The 25,072-nt window shown below is 36.9% G+C and overlaps 5 protein-coding genes across 6 annotated transcripts in view; 2 read left to right on the top strand and 3 right to left on the bottom strand.

The window, feature by feature from the left end:
- Positions 1-297: 297 nt before the first annotated feature.
- On the bottom strand, positions 298-9,460 carry LOC123713170 (AN1-type zinc finger protein 4-like). 2 transcript variants are annotated; one of them, XM_045666716.1, is made up of 9 exons: positions 9,028-9,460; positions 6,888-7,083; positions 6,469-6,611; positions 4,431-4,595; positions 4,253-4,346; positions 3,763-3,896; positions 2,585-2,807; positions 2,010-2,211; positions 298-1,856 (listed from the first exon to the last, which is right to left on the bottom strand). In XM_045666716.1, exons 1-9 carry the CDS (start codon positions 9,203-9,205, stop codon positions 1,626-1,628), a joined length of 1,566 nt encoding a protein of 521 aa, XP_045522672.1. In that variant the 5' UTR covers positions 9,206-9,460; the 3' UTR covers positions 298-1,625. The 2 variants fall into 2 exon arrangements, with proteins under 2 accessions (XP_045522672.1, XP_045522670.1); XM_045666714.1 differs by having other exon boundaries at positions 4,178-4,346.
- Positions 9,461-9,626: 166 nt separating this feature from the next.
- Positions 9,627-10,518, top strand: LOC123713129 (40S ribosomal protein S26). Its single transcript, XM_045666646.1, has 3 exons — positions 9,627-9,717; positions 9,909-10,086; positions 10,326-10,518. The coding sequence occupies exons 1-3, from the start codon at positions 9,715-9,717 to the stop codon at positions 10,490-10,492; spliced, it is 348 nt and encodes a 115-aa protein (XP_045522602.1). The 5' UTR covers positions 9,627-9,714; the 3' UTR covers positions 10,493-10,518.
- A 285-nt stretch (positions 10,519-10,803) lies between these two features.
- On the bottom strand, positions 10,804-12,280 carry LOC123713119 (PEST proteolytic signal-containing nuclear protein-like). The gene is made up of 4 exons (XM_045666634.1): positions 12,053-12,280; positions 11,790-11,927; positions 11,293-11,554; positions 10,804-11,174 (listed from the first exon to the last, which is right to left on the bottom strand). The coding sequence occupies exons 1-4, from the start codon at positions 12,078-12,080 to the stop codon at positions 11,009-11,011; spliced, it is 594 nt and encodes a 197-aa protein (XP_045522590.1). The 5' UTR covers positions 12,081-12,280; the 3' UTR covers positions 10,804-11,008.
- Positions 12,281-12,405: 125 nt separating this feature from the next.
- On the top strand, positions 12,406-18,419 carry LOC123713323 (CDK5RAP1-like protein). The gene is made up of 7 exons (XM_045666925.1): positions 12,406-13,144; positions 13,252-13,402; positions 13,817-14,031; positions 14,752-14,882; positions 15,972-16,128; positions 16,343-16,470; positions 17,656-18,419. The coding sequence occupies exons 1-7, from the start codon at positions 12,610-12,612 to the stop codon at positions 18,037-18,039; spliced, it is 1,701 nt and encodes a 566-aa protein (XP_045522881.1). The 5' UTR covers positions 12,406-12,609; the 3' UTR covers positions 18,040-18,419.
- Positions 18,420-19,570: 1,151 nt separating this feature from the next.
- LOC123712804 overlaps positions 19,571-25,072 on the bottom strand; it is a 50,599-nt gene continuing 45,097 nt past the window's right edge. Inside the window, exons 3-5 of the mRNA XM_045666078.1 lie at positions 23,537-23,638; positions 22,578-22,772; positions 19,571-22,368 (exon numbers count right to left, since the gene is read on the bottom strand). Coding sequence (XP_045522034.1) covers positions 19,771-22,368; positions 22,578-22,772; positions 23,537-23,638 — 2,895 coding nt within the window. The 3' untranslated portion in view covers positions 19,571-19,770. The remainder of the gene's footprint in view (positions 22,369-22,577; positions 22,773-23,536; positions 23,639-25,072) is intronic.

Genomic DNA, 25,072 nt, shown 5'->3' on the forward strand with positions numbered 1-25,072 from the left:
TGATGTTAAGTGATACCTAGTAATACCAATTTTTGTCGTATTTTGAGCTAGTATTAGGGCTAAGTATGACTCCGTAACTCAGACCTGATGCGGTTTTAACACTTAACGGTTACTTCTCGATTCAGAATCCGAGGCTAAGGATTGCAACTTTTTGGTACCAGATAAACTTACGTCCTCCCTCCAGTCTGTGTCCAGACACCTTCCAAGGGTAAATGAAACGCTTCAACTCGCTAAGGTCTGTGTAGACCTGTAATATCTGGTGCTCGACTTCAAGATTATGTTTAATTAAAACAAAGCTTCGCTTTCGCATTATATATTTTTCAAATCAGCCAAAATTATTCTCCCAAATAAATGAATCTATAAACTTAAATATACGGTCTAGTACGAAAATGTGGGGTATCGGCACCGAACGATCGGTTTAAGCTGTCCGGCAGTTTAACATTTCAGTCAAAAACGATCATTTCTTAAAGACGAAACGATTTATCAAAAATTTATAATGAGTCATTCTTATTACTTTCGTTAAACACCGTTTGGAACACGATACGAGATGGATGACACACAACGTGTTAACATTGAGAATTTTATACGCTTACACAAAATACATACGAAAAATTAACATTCTAAAAATCAAACTAGAAATAAAAGACGACACAAGTGATTCCTTTTCCAAAAAAGCGAATATTCCAAATTCAAAGGATACTGAAGAAATATTAATCTGTGACATTTCAGCGAAAGAGAGGGACACGTGCAACTCTATTTGTAATTAGTCTACGTCGGGATAGACGTCACACACTAATTTGACAATTGACATAAAAGGCATCACTCGAGGTCGCCCGCGGCAAGTAAACATTGTACATGATCACACCGACCACAAATAATAAGCATTAATCTATGCATTATAATATACAACGGAAATAATATAGAAACCGTACTAACTAACACAAAGCACCTCAACTAAGGTCATCACCGGAGTATTTATCAACGGAACGTCTCGACGGGATCGGTTAACCAAGAAGATCTCGGCGAGACGTTCGGCGCATTCATTAATAGTTATATATTTTTTTGATACTTTTTCTTTATATTTAATTACGAAAACAAACACACGAATGGCATTTTAATAACATTTTAAACTTAATTTAGTCATATCACATTCATCGAGTGCCGTCTCGCTGCAACTTTACACGTAAAATCGAGCGAGTCTCTCGCGGCCGAGGGAATCGCGCAGGAGCGTTCGGAGCCCTCCGAGCGATCCCGCTCCAATCTAACGTCGAGCCGAGGGTGGGCCGAAAGACTCCTCGGGGACGTACGAACGAACAGTGATATATTTGTATATTAGTAACCGTTAGAAATAAGACACTTCACGTTACGACCCGACGGTCGGTGCGTTCTCGAAGGCTGCCGAGAATTCGGAAGATTTATAGAATTTTTAAAACAAAATTGCTATTTACGAGCATTTAGGCCTCGGTCCGAAATACTCAAACCCGACGAGAGACGGAGAGAGAGCGGAACGGTGTCCGCAGGGGTAGAGATGTAGAAGACTCGACCCTCCGAGCGACTCCAGAATTTAACTTTTGAAACGAAGGCCCTCCAAACGGCTCTCGGCCCTTCGATCCGCACTCGTCAGTCTATATCTTGGGGAGCTTGGGGGCGCTCACGAGAGGGTTCTCCCTCCGCAGCGCGTCCAGCGCGTGCCCCTTGTAGTCGTAGGCGCAGCCGTGGACCTCGGAGTAGCGGTGAGGGGCGCACAGCTCGGCCCCGCAGCGGCAAGTGTGCACCGTCGCTATGCTGAGCCGCTTCTTGCAAAACGCACAACGGATCTTTATCTTCTTCTTCTCTTCGGTGCTCTTTTCCTTTTCCTGTAACGACAGATATTCAATTAAGATTATATACGTCCTCGCTTTTTAAAATATAGGTCCGTTTCGGAGGAGATTGAACACGAACGCCGAGACACGAGAAAGAGATAGAGATGCCATCACAAAATGAGCGATTCTCCCAAAAGAAATGTTCACCTGCGACACCTCCTTGTCCTCCTTGAAGCGTTGCTCCATCTCCGTGATCTTGTCGATGCGCCTCTGTCTCCTTTCGGAGCCCACTTCCTTGTTGAGAGGGGCCAGAGAGGGGGCGAGGGAGTCGGGGGGAGGCGTGTCCAGTCTGTCGTCGCTCAGGTGCAGGTGTTCTCGGTTGCGGTGCCGGCTTAAGGCTGGAAGGATTCTGGAAATTTTTCAAGTTTGAATTCTATCATACTGTTATTAGATGGCGTTCATACTTTCCATATTTGATTTATGTCGTTTAGGCAATAGCCTCAAATATGACAGAATGAAAAAGTAAGGGCTATTGATAGTAGTCTGTCACACAAACGTCACAGATTAGTGGAATCGATAGACGATGCGTAGCAATCTTGTAAATCAAAACAATGTCAAAACATATGTGCAATACGTCATAGGGACCCGTGGGACGCCGCCATCTTGCCGAACTAGTTTTCTCGAAGTCAATCTCTTTGCGATTTCCTTTTTACACAATACATATTAATATACCAAATAAAAAAAATACTAAATAAGAATTTAGATTAGATCATCAAACTCACCTATTCCTCTTCAAATGCTCCAGATCCGAGGTGGAAGACGAGAAGAGCGCGTCGGACAGGGGCGGCGAGGAGCGCGCCGACCTTCGCGTGCGCACGTGCAAGGCGGACGAGGAGCCCGCCACGGGGCCTCCCGCGAGGGACCCCGCCAGGCCTCCCGCCAACTGAGAACTGGAGCCGAACCCACGAGCTCGCCAACCGCTGGATTCCCCGACTACTAGAGGGCCTGGAATATTTAGGATTTATGCATGCATTTATCAATATGCAGGCGTTTTCCGTTAATTACCGGATACCCTATAATTATATATAAATGGCGTACATGGATTACGATTTATCGAAAGTGGTCAAGCCAATATCCAGTCAAATTTTCAACCTTCTGTTTGTTCTATAGAAAAATTTATTATTTATGAATCATTACATGCTTTATATTTATTCCCGAAGGGTGGAGACCAGGGATCTGCTCTTGCTACGGTGTCGATAGTCCTCTCCCGCTTCATCCATTGTCGTTGAGGGTACTTTTCACTTGTGTTTTCCGTATCTGCTGTATTCCGTCCAGATATGTCCGACAAGCCGTACCCAACCCGACTTCACCATCGACCGTTGCCACATTAATTTCCACTTATGACAATTAACGTTTCAATCCCCGTTCACTCTCTGTGTCGTTTCTATCAGACGGTTGTCCACGAATAAGTTGAGCGGCCTCAGGGTGGCAAAACCTTTAAAGATACAAGAATCCGACCCGGGCAGGCTCCGTTGACTTTGACGCGTCCATCTGAATCAACTGGCCCCGTACAAATCACCAATCAACTTGCCATGCGATCGTAAGCCTTTCCTCAATCTACAGAAGCTAACTTTTCGACAATGCATCTTAAGGAAAAGACCCGATCTAAGCAGCCCGTTCACTTTATAAATCCTGCTTGGCCATCGTACACTTTCTTTCATCATTCACTTTCCTGTTTTAATTTAAAGCGACCGCGATCTCTTCTTTTTCTTCTTCCAGAAGTTATGGAAGAACCATCTCCTGTATTTCTCATCTTGAGTTATTATACGTCGGAACGTGGGGAAGCGACGGGATCCTCTTCAAATAACTCTTTGTTCCGCCTAGCACACAGCTTAATTATGAATCTTTTAAATGTCACAGTGTGACGTTTAAAAGATTGATGTTGACGGTTGACACTCACCATAGTCCGCATGTAGCGCGGGCAAACTGTCAGCTGCCAAGGGCGTGTCCACGTCCCCCTGCCCCCGCCCCTCGCCCGCCTCGCGTTTCACGAGGATGGAGCCCGACAGGGCCTCCGACAGCTTCAAGCGAGCCCTGAAATATATCATAGCACGTTTGAGAGACGCCGATTGCGCTACAAAACGCTTCCTTACACCGACACGAAGGCCGGTCTACACGATTGTCTTTTCCATCAAAATGCTAATGAAAAGCATGACATACACGAGATCGATTATTCCTGCGTTAATGGAAAGAATGACAAATGACTGTTAGTTAGGTGCAATGAAATGACGATGTCAAATTGGCCAATAAAAGCGAATAGTTCGAAACGGGCCGAGACCCTCCCTTTGCTGGTGCAGTTGTTCAAAGCAACTCACGTGTCGTCAGCGTCAGGAATGTTGGGGTCGGAGTCAGTCCTGCAGGGCAGGACCGATCCTGAGAAGCAGTCATACCTCCTGAAGCGGCCTTCTTCCAGCGCGGGGTCGTCCAGCAGACTGGCCACGGACAGGAACTCTTCGCTCCTCGTCTTCTGGATGTCTCTCTTCACTGTAATGTTACAAATTACAGAACATAACTTTAGTTCGCTACATACATCTTAAAGACGAGTATAAATGGACGTCTGAGTTGTACCGTGAGAGGGCCTGGAGGCGTTGAGCTTGAGCATGCGATGCCTGAGCTGCATCATCTTGGTCATGGTGAGGGCGTTGTCGTGCATCATGTCGGCCACCAGCTCCCCACCGGTCGAGTGACCCTCGTCGCGCTCGCACTCGGCCAGGTGGCTCAGGGACGACGAGTCTGTGACGACATTAGAAGTTTCTTTTATTTATTTAAGTAGTTTAAATATAACTCAAACTCAAGCACAAGTGGAATCATTATAGTTTTTATTCCTACATTTTACAAAAGACTTGTCTTGGAATTCTAGCTGTAGCCAGCTACTAACCGTACAATCACTAAGGCAAAACATAGGGGATACTTATACGATATTTATACAATTTACCCTTTTTATGTATGTATTCCGATTTTATAAATTTATCTCCTATAAGACCTATAATAAGTTTCGGCTCGTGCTTAGGCTTTTGGCCGTGGGAACGCATGAGGCCGGCTACTGGCTTCACGATTACCCTTCGGTAAATACAGGAACATTACTGGAGCCTGACACGCTCCGAATCGCAACGTGTCTACGGCTTAGGGTTCCGGTCTGCGCTCCTCATAAATATCCCTGTGGCGGTGATGTCAACAAGCTAGGACTGTCATGCCAAAAAAGTGCATATCATACGCCGGTCCCTTGCCACCGTTAACGTGCCAAGTCTAGTTGAGCCGACTGGAATTGCAAGAGACCGGACAGTATGAGTTTGATTCCACGAAAGATGGGCCGGGTGCTGGTATGGGATAAATGGAACCAACAACAGAGCTGGTGCGGCATACAGGGAGTATTTGCATGCTTTAGTTTTTACAGGTTTCGAATATGATTTTGTCCCATTCGGTGTCGAGATCCTTGGTCCGTGGCGTCCTAGCGCTATAAGGTTTTTTAAGGAAATAGCTACTCTTTTTTATCACCAACTTTTGAGTCATACAAATCGTTTGAACTGGAGCAAATCAATCCCAAGGATTAGGATCATTTTAATACTAATCACTTTAATCTAATTTTAGACTTATTTACGTTTAGCGAGAGTTTTTATTTATTCAGTTATAATTACCAATTTCGCTTGGGAGTTTGTTGTAAAAACAAATACAATGTCAATATAAGGAGTGGTTTATCTTCTGGAGCAATTCAATTCAATTCAAAATCATTTATACATATAGGTAACACAATGTACACTTATGAACGTCAAAAACAGAAATGTACATAAAATGCTTCTAATTTTACATTTACTGTTCATTCTAAAATCGAGAACAAGAGAAGAACTGGCAATAAACTCTCCGTCACTCTTTTTAATCGCCAAGTTTCAAGTGTCACGAATTCAAGTACAACCAGTCACCACAAGTAGCACCCGTTCACGAGTATGACGCATGGCCAACACTATGATTTATTGCTACTAAATGACATCTTTTCTAATGAAAATAATTGCAGCTTCAACATAAATTCTAGAAAAGTTTCCCTTGCCTCTTTGTTGTTGTCCACTAGACTCGTAATCGTGCTTTGTTTCATGTTCCTAACTTCAACAATAACTATGCAAAAAACTTAGTATTATATATACAACGACCAATATAAGCCTTGACGTGTTTAAGCTATCGCGGAAAATGCTTAAAAGAAGTCTTAAGAATAACCATAGCGTACAATCACCTGTATCATAAGCACACGCCACATACACACCTTCACGTAGATACTAGTACCTCAATTTTACACCATCACACGTCATAGCCAAATAAATTAATACTCAGTTAAATTTATTGAATATTTTTTCCCTTTTGTAGACGTTTGAACCTTTTTGTAAATATTGTATATTCCATTGTTGGCATTTTTTTAGTAATTGTTTGTTAATTTAAGTTTTGCTAGTTGTAGGATTACGAAATATATAAATAAACACAACACCTTACAAAATTTAAAAAGGATTTTGTATCATCATATATGATCATATACGTCATTTATAATATCTTTTTGTTATTTTTCGATCAAAGTGATCTATAATCACAGTTAGGGAAGCATCTCTAATGCAAATATACTCACACTTGGCAGTGTCAAGATGCGAATAGGTGCCGTCCTTGTTCTCCCTGACCCTGAGCATGTTAACCCTTTCCCCTTCTCGGAACACCACCACCGTCACCTTGCACCCGCTGCCCGACCCGGACCCGCCGCTCGAACACTCCCCACTGTTGAGTACATTATCTCAAATATTTTTGTTGTAGATCGTTATCATATTTTCTATAATTATGATATTATGTAATTTAATACTTTTTTCTTTACTCAGTGGTTGCCTGGAAGAGATCGCTCGAAAGCGATAAGGCCTAGTTGCTCTCCTTTTGATTTAATTATTTTCTTTTTTTTATATTGTAATGTAACGAAGTGTTAATAAATAAATAAAAGGCAATATTGAAGTTTATCTTTAAAACATTATATTTTATAAATACATGATCTGGTAAAAATACCTTTTAGAAGCAAGCATTCGTTCAATGTCGTGCCACGGTTCGGGTGGAGGCAGCCTGCGTGTGGCGACTGGCCCTCCGCGAAGGCCCAACACGAGCCGGAGTTTCGCTCCATCACATACCGACTGCTCGCGGAGCGATCGTGCATCTTCCAACTCTTTGAGATTGTAAACTAGGTGCTGCTGAGATATTGGAATGCCTGGAATCGATTTTACACAAATAAATAAATTTATATAGATGCATAAATTACTAACGTTGATTTCAAACTGACAACATCGTTTAGAACAACATACCAGTTATATTGACCAAAAGATGAATACTATGTATTAGGTTTGATCATCATTGGCTGTTACAACTACCAGTTTTTACAACCAATTATCACTCATATTTGGTTGTCCCTTCAATGTAGTTATTACAGATTTTGACTGTATTACTTTTATCAGTATTATGTCCTGAGACCATGAACCACTGTAAACTATTCACATAACATGCTGTTTCTATTGAAATAAGTGTTTGTTATCATGAAAAATTCCTTCTGTGAGCTAATACCAAAGAATAGAGATGAATGATAGGGTAACACCAAACCCTATGCAATCTTCAACTAATATGTGAACTATGCTTATGAACAATAATTCATACATTTTATATGTGTTTGTGCCAAGTAAAAAATTTACCAATTTAGATCTATAAATTACGTGGATGACCATATTGTAATCAATCATATATAGCATCTTGTTCACATAACAATAAGCTGCATTTAATATTTCTACAGATATTTAGAAAATTAAATTAAGCTAGCAGCTCTGATTAAGATGTGGTCAGACATATAACAGTAGAAATAAGAATTTGGTTTCTACTGATAAACTGGTCATATGCAATTTTACACAAACTGTCAAATTGTGATTTACAAAATTTGGATGAAGGCCAAATGAAATCATCACTTGCACACTACTGGCATTGATATATTTTACAAACAATTTACATAATAAACAACATTGTATAATAAATAAAAATATAACCACAATTTTGTGTTAAAGCTAAATACTCTGAAAAATAATATTGTAATTAATCTTTAATTGTATTTAGAGGATTAAAATATTTTTGTGACAGTAAACATATAAATTGGACATCTGTGAAAATGATGTGAAACTATTATTTATGAGTAGTCTAAGATTGGTTTTCCATGTTGTGGTTGAGAAGTCTCTAGGGAAGTGTTGTCAGTAATAAACGAAACAATGCAAGGTAAGGGATCAGGGGTATGCACCCCAATACAATCAAACAACCTAGTACCACAAAACCTAGACACTAAATTCTACACCATTCACAAAGAGATTGTCAGACATGAAAGCATGAGTGTTGTTATAGACAAAACATGGTCAAGAGCATTTCCGAGAGAGCCAATAAGTGAGCAAGCTATTGAAGGTGGAGGAGGAACATTAGTTTAACTCAACATTGCAAATAAGATACTGCATCAAATTGCAATTTTAAAAAACACATAATAAGAGTACAATTATTTACCATTGGAAAACATTTAAAACACAAATAAAGAAAGAAAATACCAGTCATATAACAAAATCATTGTAAGTATAGTGCTTAGAATTTAAACTAACACATGAGAAGCTTATAGGAATTTGTTTATTATGAAGAAAAGCAAAATATAAGTACCTATATTAACTTATAGTATGTAATTACTAACAAATTTCATTTACTAAACTAAGTAATTATTGGATGTTTATTTATAAACTATAAAAAAAATTTGGTGAGATGGAAATGTGAGTCATATATTTTTATTGACATAGTTTCAGTGTTAGTCATAAATGATATAATTAAAAGTTTACATGTTAAGATACACTTAATGATCCCATGGAGAAACAGGCATTGCAATATTTCCTACTCAGAATTAGTACAAGTTGTAATGTGTAAAACAACAATTATAACCAAATACAATATGGAGTAAAACAGGGTAATGTAAGCTTTTAATGAATACATCAACAGTTATTTGATTCCGACGCAATACATTTGTGTAATTTACGCAGCTCATAAGCCACGACATTCTTTGTTGAGATGACGCGTGATAACAAGACAATTTATTGTGTAATACTTTGTGCAATTTTATTAAAAAATCCTGTTAAATGGAACATACCTTCTACTCTATATATTTTCGATTTGATATCGAAAATAGTGTCAGAAGGCGAGACTGTGATTTCAAAAGCTGTGCCAGTCAGAGTCTCAACTAGCACCTCCATAGTCTGGCTTGACATATCTTCCTGGAGCCCCTTTGAAGTGTTCGACAGTCTCTCAGGGAATCCATGTTGTGACATTTCACACGCGGTACAAACAATTAACTACCTGCGCCACATTGCACTTTACAAAAATTTTATAGCATTGATTGTGATGAATGGCTAGACACTTGGGGCGATCACTTGTGACTTGATGACGATGAGAACTAAATTGTCTGTCATATATTAAATTACCTATTATAGACTCGTTGAAAGTTTTAAAGGAAAAATTAAACAAAACAAATAATAATTTAAACAAAATGAGATTATTTAGCAACAAAAATAATATTGCACACAACGATTGAATGAAAGAAATATTTTTATTAAGAACAGAATAAAAATTTTCATATAAAAAGCAAGCTTCAGATAATAATGTTCCATAGATTCGTGAATATCCCACTCAAGCACATTAGCACAGATATTATGAAATTGCTGTTTGTAAAATATCTATACACGGATACAGATACGATTCTATAGTCAATGACACTTGTTTATGAATAGCAAATCTTTCTTTTTCATCGTTGTGCGTTTACCGTGTCGGAGGTTATAAAATGGTGCGTAGAAATATTTATGAAAAAAATTCTTAATTTAAGCACAACATGCCAAAAATAACTGATCATTATAATATTGAATAGCTAATAAAACAAATTTGATATTATTTTGCAACGTACGACATTTTTCATTAGGCTCGCGTGGTCGCTGACATGTTAGGCATGTGGTATGAAGATGGAAATTTTGATTTCAGACTCGTAAACGCCGTAACGGAGGTCGCGCTAAGCACGGTCGTGGACATGTTAAGGCTGTAAGATGTACTAATTGTGCAAGATGCGTTCCAAAGGACAAGGCTATCAAGAAATTCGTGATTAGAAATATCGTCGAAGCTGCCGCTGTTAGAGACATAAACGAAGCCTCCGTTTACACCTGTAAGCAAACATAGATAATTTTTAAGTTGTTCATTTGCTTTTCAGTTACAATAAATATTATAATTAGTATATGTTTTTCATGTATTAAGTTTTGCTTAAGTTTTTGGTTATGTGAAATTAAGAATACTATTACTGTTTCTTAGATGAGAATCGCATTGATAGCCTTCATCATAATTCGGTATTATTTAATTGATCATACAGATTATATATATTGACAAGTTTCAAACATTTCATTTCAGCATTCCAGCTCCCTAAGTTATATGCCAAGTTGCATTACTGTGTGTCATGTGCTATCCACAGCAAAGTTGTGCGCAACAGGTCTAAGAAGGACAGACGTATTCGTACGCCACCTAAGAGCAACTTCCCGCGAGACATGTCCCGCCCACAGAATTTGCAACGGAAGTAAATTAATAAATTTATAAGAAAAATCAAGTGTTTATTTCGTTTACCCACACATTGTTAACTGTCTGTTTGAGTAGCAAATAGTCATGAAAGCAGAGAATGTTCAATAATATAGAATAAAAGAAAATAAAACTAAATGACAATACATCTTATGAAAAGTCATGTTTTTAAATAGAAAAGTATAAAGGTTAATTAAATTCAAAAAAAGTATTGCCAATTCTTATCTTGCCTCTTAATCAGGAAGGATGTTACTGATCTAAGCATGCTTGTTGATTAATACAGATATTCTGAATAGGTGTTATATTAAAAAATATGTTCTATTATATTTATTTATTAAGGATCCTTTTGTACAAGGTTGTGTTAAATAACACAAACATATATTACAATGACCAAAAAATTTTGCAATATTACTTTAATATAATTTCAAATCAATTTATAGGTTTATAGTTACATTCAGAATACTAACTATAATACAAAACTATATTAATGTAATAAAAACTTAAAATACAATTTAGTAAAACTATGGGCCCTGAAGTTTATAGATGGTTTTAGGTAATTTAGTAATATCTGGTTTTTGGGCTGTTTCAAGAGCATATTTTAAATTCTTCTCAAAAACTTTTTTAGCATCACAGAAGCCCTGCTTAGTTTTCCCAAATGAGTTAGGGCCTGCAGATGTTGGTGTTTCTCTGTAAAATAAAAGGTTTCATTTATTACAAAATTCCTTTATAGTAATGTAACAGTGGTACAAAAAACTAAGCAGTAACATGAAGCTTAGACAATAAAAGTGATTTAAAAATAACAAACCTGCCAATATTCCTCATTCTCATACGAGCCTCAGCTGGCATTTCTTCTGGCTCTTCATCGTCATCATCATTATTAAAGACTGAAGCTACAGTTGGTTTTGGAGCTGCCACAGATTTAGGTTTTGATGAGCCTCCTAACGTCATTTTGATTGGAGCTTGTGGCTTTGTGAATCCAATACTTATTTTACTGATACGAGGAGGTGGTGGTGGTGCTGGAACTTCAACAATGCATTCTCTGTTGCTAGGAGATCTCTTCCTTTTATCTAAAATGTAAAGTCTAATGTAACTAAAATATTATTAAATTTGTTCTTATATAAAGTATATAAATGAAGTTATATAGTATAAAATATTTAGAAGTTTATATATTCTTACTAGGATGTAATGTTTAGAGCTATTATTATATATTATTCTTGAGTGACATAAGGACACATTTGAATAAAAAGTGAATGGTTGTGAACCATAAACATACAGAGTGAAAAACACAGCTACAGCTCATACCGTCAAAGTTATCTCGATTCCGCCTGCTTTCCGGTTTGTATTCTGATGGGGATCTTCGCCTTGGAGATCTTGACCGCGTCCTTTCTCGCCCATGACTCTCGACTCTCCTAGAATCATCACGCGTCGATCGAGATGACCCTGCCAATGTGAAAACACTGGCAAAGATAAATAACGTATAGAATTGAACAAAGCAGAACAAGTTAAGCCTGTTTTGGTTATTAAATATTAAAATATCAAAAAGAATAATTTACCCTAATGAATACCTTTGTAATCTCGATAACGCTCGCTCATTTTTGTGACGTCGTATAATCAATATATATATATATTTATTACTATAACTAGTTCATAAAAAAGTTCATTAAAAGTAATTAGATTAATAAAATATTTTAATTTCCACCTAACAGTTATATATGTTTTATGGTTATTAGTTATTATTATTAAATAGCAGTTCTATGTTCTTCCATCTTTTACTTCCCTCAAACTTGTTTTTGTCAAAGTCAACACAAATTTGTAGTCTATGAGGTTAGTCATAGACGCAACATATCATATATATCAATATTATACAACACAGAAGTTAAATTTGACGTATTAATATGCAATAATATAAAGTGTGTTAACTGTGTGAACTGTGAAAATCTATGTGTAATCTGCAATTATAAAAAAACCACCTATAAATGCTCTGCAATTATGAAAAAAAAATATGTCACCGTAAAATTTTAAATACGGAGACATATATATATATAATAGCAATGAGGCATGATCTAAATACTTTGATGTTCATTTAGTATATTTTCAATTTTCTCTTGTAATAAAGGAAAAGATGATGCTATGTGTATCCCGTACTACACGTTTAGTCCGATTAATAACAAATACATCTTCAAAATATCGGTGCAAAGCAGATGATGTTTCAGCGTCATTTGGAAGCAGAATTAAAACAGGACCAGGGTTAAAAGATTTTATAATAACATCTGAAACTGAAATTGTTACTCATCCACCATACATACCTTATTTGCCTGATTTTATTCAGGATACGTCAAAACGAAAAGTTTTCTTTGATGTATATGGGTGTCAGATGAATTTAAACGACACCGAAATTGTTTGGTCAATTTTAAAGAAAGAGGGGTTTGAAAAAACTGTTGTCGAAGAGGACGCTGATATATTCCTTGTAATGACGTGTGCTATCCGAGAGGGAGCTGAGACTAAGATATGGCACCGATTAGATCATTTAAGAGGTTTTAAAAGAAGACGAGCACTTTCAAAGAATAGAGATAAACCTGTAAAGATTGGCATTTTAGGTTGTATGGCTGAAAGACTAAAAGAGAAGTTAATTGAGAAAGAAAAGGCTGTTGATGTTGGTATGTGGATTCATAAATTTTTCATTAAACTGAAACGAACTGTACTAACTCAGAAAAAATTTGTGAAATTAACTTTAATGCCCCTATCATTGTGTATTATATTTCAGTGGCAGGTCCTGACAGCTACAGAGACTTACCAAGACTTCTAGCACTCACAGAAAACGGACAAACAGCTGTAAATGTACTGCTTTCTCTTGATGAAACATATGCTGATGTTGTTCCAGTAAGGTTAAACAAGGATAGCGTGTCAGCTTTTATGTAAATACATTTTCTTATTAAAAGAGGTTAAATTGTGCTTTCCATAGACCAATCACCCATGAGTAAATAAAGATTCAAAGTCAGTTATAGTACCTATAGAGCTAGAGTTAAAGTCTATGTATATATATTATAAAAATAGGCTAATACTGATAATAACATTTTCTTTGGAGTCTTTATGATATGATTAACACAATTTATCCCTTTAAGGCAATCAACTGCCAGGCTTTGCTTTTAGTTTGAAAATGGCACAACTGCCATAAAGACTTTAAACAAATAAATTCTGAATTTTACATGAAGTAGGTAGAGCCAACCTATGCAAGGGGCTTGCCTAGGTGGTTTTCACTGCAAAAAAACATATTAAGATTAAAAATTGTTGGATGAAGCTTAAAAATATAGTTAAAATTTTTATTTCAGTTCAATAATGCGAGGTTGTGATAACATGTGTACATACTGTATAGTTCCTTTCACTAGAGGTCGAGAAAGGTCTCGTCCAATAGATTCCATTGTAGAAGAAGTTAGACAATTGTCAGAACAAGGAGTGAAGGAGGTGACTCTTTTGGGTCAAAATGTGAACAGTTATAGAGACACCACACAGCAAACTGAAAAATATGACACACAATTGGCTAAAGGTGTGATTCTGGTTTAAAATTTTATTTGTATTTTTAAATAATTCTAATTATTAATAAAAAAATCTTTATTAATAATAAGTTATGATCATTGATTATTGATTATTAGTCTGTCTGCAAGACTATTAACTTTTTTGATAAAAATAACTATTTGTGGGAGGGTTGTTGTTGAGCTAACGCTTTGTTACGTAACGCGTTACATAACCCACCAACACCAGTCTGTCTAGCTTCCCTTTCTCTGACTCATAAAGCAGAGGTTGGCAGGCCCCTCCTCTCTCACTCTTACCCGCAGCTACTTTCCCCTCTCTCTACTCTTTATTTATATCCTTAATTAATAAACAAAGAAAAAAAAAATGACAAATAAGCCAGAAGAAACTACAAAAAGACATGCAATTGTATTTGATGCAGTCTCTTCAAGTTTTTTAGATGACATATATGTTTTGTTGCTTATTATAGCTAACATAAGCGAATCGTTACTTTTATAGGATTAAATAGTGATACTAATAATGTAGGTAAAGAAAAAATTCTATTAAAATCAAGCATAAAATATATTTTATAATTGATAAAAGATTTTATTAATAAATAACCTTCCATATATCATCATATTAATATACATATAATTTAATTAATAAACTTTTGGTCATCCTGAGACGCCCAATTTATTAAGCTTTATTATTACTTTAGTCTACTTTATTTAAATGAAAGTTATTGAAATATTTCTAGGTTTCAAAACAGTGTACAAAAAAAAGAAAGGAGGGCTACGCTTTGCAGATTTGTTGGACAAAGTGTCGTCTGTGGACTCTGAGATGAGGATACGGTTCACTGCAGCTCATCCCAAAGATTTTCCTGATGAGGTGTATAATTTTTAGAAGTATTTAAAGAGACAATCCAAGGGCTAGTAAAGAGATTAACATTTTATTTAATTTAGACATAATAGTAGGGGAGCCCTCATGCTAAATGGGGATTTACTCAAGTGTTATGGAAACCTATTGAGTTGCGAAGCTTAAGTAATATTTTTTTTTACAAAAAAACTGTTGTATGGACATACTTGAGTGCGTCAGATATTGATAGCATCCATTTCCTACTAGTACGAGATCCGGTTGCAGGATTAGTGCGTTCATCGTTTATTTGCTAGAAACCAAATTTTTATGTATACTTTTGTGTATTTAGAAGAATATATTTGTCCCAAGTTGCCTATCAAAATTTGGCCGCTAGTATTTTTGTTTAAATTATTTTAACTGATTTTTGGGAAAATAATTTTGTTCACTTGTTTTTTAAATAAAATATCGTCTACATCACGGTGATTTACATAAAGATTTAAAAAAAATCACGGTTGCCGTTGCGCACCTGGCCGTACTTCTTCGCAGGCAGGTGTGACGTGTGACGCAAACTCGCGGCCATTATTAGAAAAATAGCCAGAATATCAGCGTTTTGAAATACTCAGTCGCGTCAGATTAAGACATGGTATATGGCTTATCTTAATGTAAAAATATATTTTTTTAAGTTCAAGTAGAATAATAGAGTAGATTAACATTATCTTCCTCTTCTGACTCGATTCCATTATGATTCCAGATTGCGTATCTTTCACTAATCTGACAATGTTGTTACCTTACTCCTACCCTAATCTGACGCGCTCGAGATTTTCTGATGATAATTATTTGTACTAATCTAATTCTTTATCCTTGACCCCCTAAATATGGGGCTCATAATTGGTGGAGGTACTTTACAGGAACCAGGCACAAGTTATCTGTTATATATGAATCTTCCACGCTTTAGTAAATGCCGAAATCTCCGCTTGAGCTCCTTTATTACAAACATTGTTATGTATTTTTGTACTATGCTGGGTACAGATGTGTTATAGCTTTTAAATAATTGTACTAAACAATCAGCATCTTGTGTTAGGAAATATTTGATATCATTTAATTGTCTTAATCCAATTCCAGGTGTTACAAGTTATACGAGAGCGTCCAAACATCTGTAAGATGTTGCATCTACCGGCTCAGTCTGGTTCCAGCAGTGTGCTGGAGCGAATGCGGCGAGGCTACACGAGGGAGGCTTATCTTTCCTTAGTGAGACATGTCCGGGAAAATATACAGGGTGGTCAGTATATATCAGTTTTTTAATTCACTCTGTGTATGTATGTCTTTTTGAGTTAAGTAAAAAAAAAATGAAAGTTTTCACGTCTATTGGGAGTAAACAATTACTTAAATTTTGTATCATCTACTTTTGTGTTTGTCATTTTCATTGATAGCAGGCACGTAATGCTGTGGATTTAGAAAAAGAAAGTCTACAAAAAGGACCTAATACATTTCAGTGGGCCTCTCGACGGACATGATCTGTGGCTTCTGTGGTGAAACAGATGAGGAGTTCGAAGAAACGTTAACGCTCATGGAAGAAGTGGATTATAATGTCGCTTTCCTCTTTCCCTACAGCATGAGAGAGGTAATATTACTATATATATATATATATTGATCGATAATAGTTACTTTTGTAGCTTGGACATTTTAGTAAGTAAACTATATGGTATTCGGTCGTTAATCACTATTCAGATAGATCTCACGAATTTTATAACTGTAACATAAAATGTAAATTATTATTATTATTAAAGCTTTATTAATTAATCCATACAACAAGTGGTTCGTTTACATTCCTTAATATTAGCATTAGTTGTGTTACTATAAGTTAAAAAAAATACAATTCTTTTTTAGTGGTCTAGTTTTTGTATGGCTCCTTTTATGGTAAAAGCCTCCTCCATACTTTTCCATTTCTCTTTGGCTTGAGCAACAGTCATCCCGTTTGTTCCATATCATATCATCTGTCCATCTTTTCTTTTGTCTTCCTATAAATCTCTTTCCAGTAGGTCCAGTCCATTTTGTTATTTCTAGTGTCCATCTTTTATCTCGCGCTCTAGCAATATGACCTGACCGGTGAGGCCCTTTGTCATAGCATTTTCACTTAAGCCTTAGTGCGTGTATAAGTGCATCTGTAAGTTTTGTTTTTTTACGAATGCCAACATATCTTGTTTTTTTATTCTTCTCAACTTTAAGATGCTCCTTTCCATTGCATGCTGGCAAGACAGGATTTTTCTTGTTTTCTTGCTGAAAACCCACGTTTGATTTGCGTGTGTCAGACAAGGTAGAATATTTGAATCCATTATTATCTTGTGTTGTAGACTGCAGTTTCCTTTCAGAATTTCCTTGTGGGTCCAGTACTTCTTCCAAGTCGCATTTATTCTTCTATCTACTTCGTTTTCACTGCTGTTTTTGTCGAAAGGTACTTGTTTTCCTAAATATACAAAGCACATACTATGGATAAGATTCTTGTTCTTGTAGTGTTCATGTTAAGCCCGACTTTTTGACTTTCCCTGTCTAGTGTTTGAAGCATTTTTTCTATTTTTTTAGCGGTCTCACTGAAGACGGCGTCTGCGAATCTAAGGTGAGTTAGATGTTTGTTTCTTATCCAGAGACCGTTATTATTCCATTCTATACCTTTGAATACATTGTTGAATACACAAATGTAAATTATAATCACTTAAAATTATGGAGTTTTACAAGGATCGAAAACGGGTCCTCGGTTTCAATAAATTCACTTGTGTCATAAGTCTCAACTCACTTCTTCCTATTGCAGAAAACGGCCGCTCACCGTCGATACGAAGACGACGTCCCCGAACGTACAAAGAGAGACCGCCATAACAGGATGGTCGAACTCTATCGGCGGAAATGTGAGGAAATAAATAGAAAGGAAATCGGCAACGCTCACCTCGTCTTGGTCGAAGGGATCGCGCCGAAGTCGGGGAAGATATTGGGCAGAAACGAGTTTTACCTCAAAGTGCTGTTCGATCAGAGAGCGATCCCCTCGAGCGAGGGCGAGAGGGAGGTGAAGCCGGGGGATTACGTCAGCGTTAGAATAGATGCGGCGAAAGCGTCGCTTTTCCACGGCGAGGCCCTTTGTCATAGCAGTATTGAGGAGTTCTATAGGAACGCGAGTTGGGCAGCGAGACGGAACATGTAGTTTCTACGAGTCAATTATATCTTGTATATTATTCACTAGGGTAGAAATCTTTTTAATAATCGTCCCGTGTATAGTATAATTCATGTTTCATTTTTCTTTATGGACAAGTAGGTCATATCACTAACTTTCTGTGTTTGAGTGTGTATTTGTATAAGAGTGTATATATTAAATAAATAGAAATCAATATTTTTACTGGAGTTGAATTGAGAATCTTTCGCTTAAACACCAGTCTAATACAGCTCTTAACAATGTTCTATTCGAGGACAAATAAGGATAATATATATTTTATCTCAAAAAACATCCATAAAATGGAAAGCTTCTGTTTAGTGATTTTGTATATAGGTTAATAGATGTACATTAAAGTGGTCTGATTGTTTGAAATGTTGTATTAATAAAATCTATTACGATGTTTTGTTTTGATCGATTTTTTTATTTCCAGTTATTAAAATTAATGTTGATAATAAAATGACGACACCCAATTGGATTACATCAGGACTTAGAATCTCTAGTACGCGTAAGAGACAACTTACTTTTAAATATTTAAAAATAAAACAAATGAAAGTAAACAAGAATACAAAAACTATTACTAGACGATTATCTTAAAAATGCAAAAAATTAAATCTCAACTTAGAATATCATAAAAGCCCAACTAGACCAGAATGTAAGTCCTGTAGTTACTAGTAAAGATCTTAATGATAATGACGAAATCAAATCCATATGAAATAGCTAATCTGTTCAACAACTAATAAACCTTTCAGTAACCTTCATAAAGTTCACTCTGTAAACGTTCCTTGTTTCTAACTCCTATTGTAAATAAAGTTTTCATTACTCAAAAAAAATGAATTAGGGTTATTATTCGGACTCGGTATTTTTATAGTAGTTTATATATTCTTAAAGCAGTTATGACTGCAAATAATTATCCAAAATTGTTGAAAACAAATAACCTTGACTTTATATACCGAGGGATCCAACACGGCTATGAGTCTGCATGCTCCACCACGATGTATGCAAAACATTGTTACGCCTGTACAACTGTTTAATCACCTTCCTAGAAGCTATAGATCACTGCCATGTAATTATTTCAAGGCGATGGTGATTAAATTTTTAAATCAAAGTGCCTATATAGCATTGGCGAATATTTGGACCATAGATTTGACACCAATTGTAAATAATTTAACTTGTCAAAGTTAAATTATTTATTATTCTTAATAAGACATTGCAAAAAATTATATTTGATTGTGCGGATATTTGTAATTGATTGATCTAACCACTGTACCATTATCTTGGCAAATAAACGATTATTATTATTATGCTCTCGATTGAGATTGGTCAATTATGCAGGAGTTGTAACAGTGAATATTTAAATGACTAGAGTTGACAATAAAAGGCACATTTTAGTTGTGTCACTTCAAAAGTGCATTTATTGTGGTCAATTATAAAAACCTTATTAATAAATATATAATAAATACAAGCTATATTACATTAATACAGTATTACTAAAAATATACTTTGTATTACATTTCGACTTACTGTCAGCCTTTTATAATTTTTTGTAAGTAAAATTTCAATGCCATGAAAATGTAGGAAATGAATGTTAACGTATTCTGTAATACATTAATAAATCTTTATTTGTACTTAAATAGTAAATTTCCGTGTAGTGCTCGTGAATTTATTTGTACTTAGTGAATAATGACGGCATATTAACAATAACATTGCAGAACATTTAGTAAATTATACTAAACTCGAGGCGCCTAACTGCTCCTTGTTAATGACATTGACTCTCTGTCCCGAGAGGTTGTCTTCCACGTTGCCCGAAAGACTCGGGGAGGGACCCTGTGAGCTGCCATAGACCTTTGTACTGTACCCCGAATCGTTATGCGACTCCCGATCTGTTTGGCTTTGAATTTCCGTCAAATGCGTGTTTATTGCCAAGGATTGCAATCTACTGTGCAACAGTGTATGGTCTGGTTTCCTGAGATGTGGGTTTCGTTCGTAGTTCGGGTACATTGGCGGATTGTGATCGTAGTAGCCTCGAAAGTGCTCATTTTGATTGGCGATCTCTACTTCCGTATTCTGGTCCAAATGTTCGCTGTAGCAGTGAGGTATTCGCTCTATTTCTCGGATGATATGGTCGTTCATCATTGCATGGAAGACACCGGTCTGATTGTGGTATATCGGGTTTCTGCTTCTGCTCTGCTGTGCCCGTGGGAGGCCCGGTTCGTAGTCGTAATGCTCTTGGCAATATTGCGGAGGATGACCGTTTTCCATTTCTCTATATGGCATCTGGTGCTGAACTTGTCTGTTTGGTAATTCGTGAAAGTATGCGTCTTTCGGAATCATGCGACTGTCGTGAGGATAACTAGGGTGGACTTGAGGCGTGGGTGACTGCGACTTTGTAGACATAGTCTCGTAATTGGGTAGAGGTAAAGTTTGTAAGAGATTCGTATTTCTCATCGGTCCTGGTTGGTTCGTAGTTCTAATGGGATTGTCCTCTTCATCGCTGCTTTCAGAATTATTTCCGTTTTCTTTCTGTGGACTTTGGAAGGTTTTTCTCGTTGGGAAAGGTATGAGGTTGTGAAGACTAAATCTTTTGGTTTTCGGTGGTTTCTCTTTTAAAACCGGCGCCGGCCTTTGAGGTTGTTGTGGCATTTTTATTATAGGCTGAATCGGTTGTTTTGGTGGTAATGATGACTCTCTTTCAGGTACTTTTATACTTAATGGCAATCTCTCAGGTGATATACATCTGTGTTGATGCTCTACTTGGGCTACTAATTCTTGCACAGATTTCCGTGGCTCCCTATCAACGTTATTTTCTTGCAGATTTTGTCTCAACCGAACATAACCATCTTGAGGTATATTCTCCAGCGCTCGAGAATTTCTAATCATAACATCGGCCATTTCTTTTTCTAGCATTACTCTCTTTCTTATATCGTCTGCAGTTCTTTGCAAGACTTGACTCTTCCAGGCTGGTACGCTCTGTGATTCTGTGTCTTCCTGATTTCTAAGCACTTCTCTCGTCTCCGAGTGACACTCTGGAGATCTTATACTACTTGGGGAAGATATAGATTGGCGACTAGGGGATGTATATCTATCGACTGAAACCTCGTTGGGTGTCGGTGTTCGTAATTCAGATGGTTTATTTAAATGTTCATGAACTTCTGCCGTTACATTCTGTGGCTGCTCTGCACAATTTATGTGAGACGTTATCGTAAAAGGAGATCTGCAATTCCTGCTCGGCCCTGCATCCAAGTGATCACTACTTTTTGAATTCTTAAGTATATGCTTTCTTTTCGGACTCCTTGGAGTCCTATCTAGACCTTCGGTACTTTTGGAAGTCGCTTTACAGTCTAGATCATTGCACTCGTTAAGTTCAGAATTATCATAGTTCCTAATAAGATTGTCAACAGTGCTCCATTCCTCCGAATTTGCATCTAAAATCTCCAGACTTCGTGTTCTCTTTATGGGCGGGATATCCACGGAGCCTTTAGGACTGAAATCTAGTTTTTTAACGCGTTCTGATGCACGGAACATAATACCTCTAGTGAGCCACTGTTCCAAATGTTCATGCCGTTCTTTGCATAGTGCTCGTTCTGCCGCTACATACCTAGTCAATTCAGAGATTTGCCCTTGGGTTTTCAACTCCAAGTCCGTTACTTTCTGATCAATTTTTTCATGCGCCCTGTCAATATGCTTCTTCAAGTCTTTCTTATCTTCATTCAATTTGTTCTCCATGTGTTTGAAGAATGGGGCGCAGTAACAGGTATATCCGGCACCTATCGGACCCTTTTTAATATTCCCCGCTAAATCTAAGTAATACTGTTCACCCTTTTTCAACGGTTCGGTGGGAAGGGAACTAAGCTTAGGTTTCGGGAAATATTTGGGATCCGGATAGTAATGGCAACCATACGGAGACCATTTCACTTGAGGAGTCTCAAAGTGTACATTCTTCTTTTTCTTCTCTTTGCTTCGATCTCTCTTATTTCCGTCGTCCGGTTCATCAATACCTCGATCTTTGCTTTTATCTCTGTGTTTTTCTTTCTTTTTAGGTTGTTTTGCGACTGGGGTATTGAGTATGGCAATAATTTCATTTAGACCTTTTCTAGTAGCAATATCTCTGGCCGTTTCTCCTTGGTGATTTTTTAGGGACTTGTCGCAACCGGCTTCGAGAAGAATCCTAGTCAATTTTCTTCTCCCCATCGCTGCCGCTATGTGTAGTGCTGTGTCACCATTCTTGTTTTGCTCAGAAACCCTGCACTGAGCTGAGATGAGGATTCTCGTGACGCCCGCGTGACCGTACCGCGCCGCTGTGTGTAGGGACGTATCTCCGTACTGAAACAGGCAATATTATATAACATATTACCGCACTCTGTCTTGTTAAGTTCGCGTGCTTAGTTTTGTTTCAGAAATTTACCATTAAAATCATTATAATTAATTATAAGATGTTCTCAAAGCAATCAGAGTTATTTCAAATAGCTCCAGCATGAAACTAAGTCAAGAGCCAATATTTGCAACCTTATCATAATTATCTAATAACATACGTTATTTTGTAAGTCGGGTGGGGCATTCGCAAGCAATATCTCTCTTGCTGACTGGTTGTGTCCGTTTTGCGTAGCGAGGTGTAACGCCGCGAATCCTGCCGCATTGCGAACGCGCAAGTCGCCCGCTCGCGCGAGTAACGCAACACATCGGGAATAACCCTTCCATGCTGCTTCATGCGCTGCAGTGTTGCCATGCTGGAATTGGTGAAATAAATGAATAAAATTTGAAAGAAAAAACTATGTTAATATTTAAGTGATTCAATGTAGAAGTAATAGGTACTGTTCATTACTAATAATTTATTTTAGAACGAAATAAGAAATTAATATACTCCAGGAAGCCTCTACACAGTATTATCCATAAGAGCCTTCTAGAATCTGTCCTAGGTCTTGTAATTAGTCATTAAATAAATAAATAGTGGGAGTTTTTTACTCAATTTGGCAATTTTAAGGTATTAAAGAATGTAACTGTTAAGATTAAATGGAAACAAGTTGTTTTATATGTGGAAAACTTAGACTTTATTTCGCTAAAAAAAGCAATACTTCGGCGGCATCGGCTAGTAATGTTCACAGAGTAAATAGAAAGGTAAAGACAATCAAGAAACAGAATTGACATAAAAGACTACTCATGTCTATGGAACAAAAGGCGCGAAATTTAAATATTACAACAGTAACTTATAACGCAATATACAATACGATTGTATAGTATATGCAGCACTTCTACAAAAGTTGCACTTCCACGTTCCTGCCTGCCAGACTCGTAATCGAGCCTTGTTTCATGTTCCTTACATCAACAAGATATTCTACACTTCAGATTTCCTTTCATAAATATTTGATCTTTCGTAAATATATTATCTATTCCGTCTTTGGCTATATGTTTAGTATAATTGTTGCTATTGTATATAATTTATTTTAGGTGTAGGAATACAAAGTAATTAAATAAATGTGCAGGTATAACTCACCACATGGTCTTGCCGATTTGGATCAGCACCATTTTCGAGTAGTAGCCTGACAGCCTCCACGTGTCCATCGGCTGCCGCTCGTTGCAAGGCGCTGCATCCATTCTGAAATTGTCCCATAGTTTAAAAATATATTATCTCGATTACTTATTACCGAAGAATCATGAGAGTGAAGAGCATTGAATTGTAATTTTCAATCTGATCGGTAATCAAACTACCAAGCAGAAATGGCCAAACCGCAAAGCCCTCTTAGGTTGCCTTACCACGGTCAATTTGTTTTATTTGTCGTAAATGCGCATAAACCTGCCCATAATTAGCTTTCCTAATACAGTTACAAGTGGATAGCAGGTTGCTAGCCAGTTATAATTATTACATAACTGTGTAGTCGTTACGAAATGTCAGCCGTTTGACGTTGGCACTCGACAAAAACCACATATCAAGTCAATATAGATCACCTGTTTAATTTTTTGTCTCAGGGCCAATGGCCCTAACTCAATATTGATATATTCATATAACTATATAGATAAGATTTATCAAGGGCCAATGAGGGCCGAGATTTAGCGCTAAGTTTGACTCCCATATCATAAAATCTAACACAATTTATATTTTAATTATTGTATAATAGAAGCCTCAGCTATAAACTTCCCAAAGATAAGTTTAATTAAAAAGTACGTACACAAGTAAACGTCTCAAATATATACATTTTTCTATGTAGACAATTGTTGGAGAACGCGAAAAACGCTTAAAAGGCATATGACCATTGTATAATTGTTTTATTGATAAATTTTCTGGTATATTACTCTTAAATAATACATTGCATAGTTACGCCTATATGTAAACAATTTCCTAATAGACTGTCGTCTAATTAAATACACCCATTCGCATTAGAATGTGTATGTGCCCGATTTTTAGAGTCAACTATATATGTTTTATTAATTTCTATCGTACTTTTAGGACATAATAATGTCGTGATATGCCTTGTATAATTGGCTGTCCTGAAAATAAACCCAAATTAGTAGATTAAACTAATAACAGCTCCTTGAATGGAGACCTCAGCAGAACAAAAACCGCGCGGCCGCTCACCGACTAGATGAACAGACGACATCGTCAGGGAGGATGGCTCCCAGTGGGTTCAGTACAGGGCATACTGGGGGAAAACAGAGGAGGCCTACTAGATTTACTACTACTACTAGGAATGGACGGAATAAAGAAACTCATGCTGATTATGGTGATGATATTGTCTTATCTGTATCTTATAGGGGTTTTAAAAGCGATGTACGAGTTCGTAGCTAGTCATAGTGCTGGTGTTGTTTTAACATAGTCGTATATAGCATATTAATGTATAAATTTTATACTTATATGCCAAACATCTTAGGGAGTTTTGAAAATGAGAAAGATTCTCATTAACACACATTTTTCAAAATGAACAGAAATCCCACATAAACCTGGCGGTTGGCGTTTTGCAAGTATCACATGTTCCGGCGGCAGTCGTAAAGTAGTTAGCAAGTATTTATGTAGGAATTGAAAACAGAGTCCTCG

Source organism: Pieris brassicae, chromosome 8, assembly GCF_905147105.1.
Source record: "Pieris brassicae chromosome 8, ilPieBrab1.1, whole genome shotgun sequence".
Lineage (NCBI taxonomy): Eukaryota > Metazoa > Arthropoda > Insecta > Lepidoptera > Pieridae > Pieris > Pieris brassicae.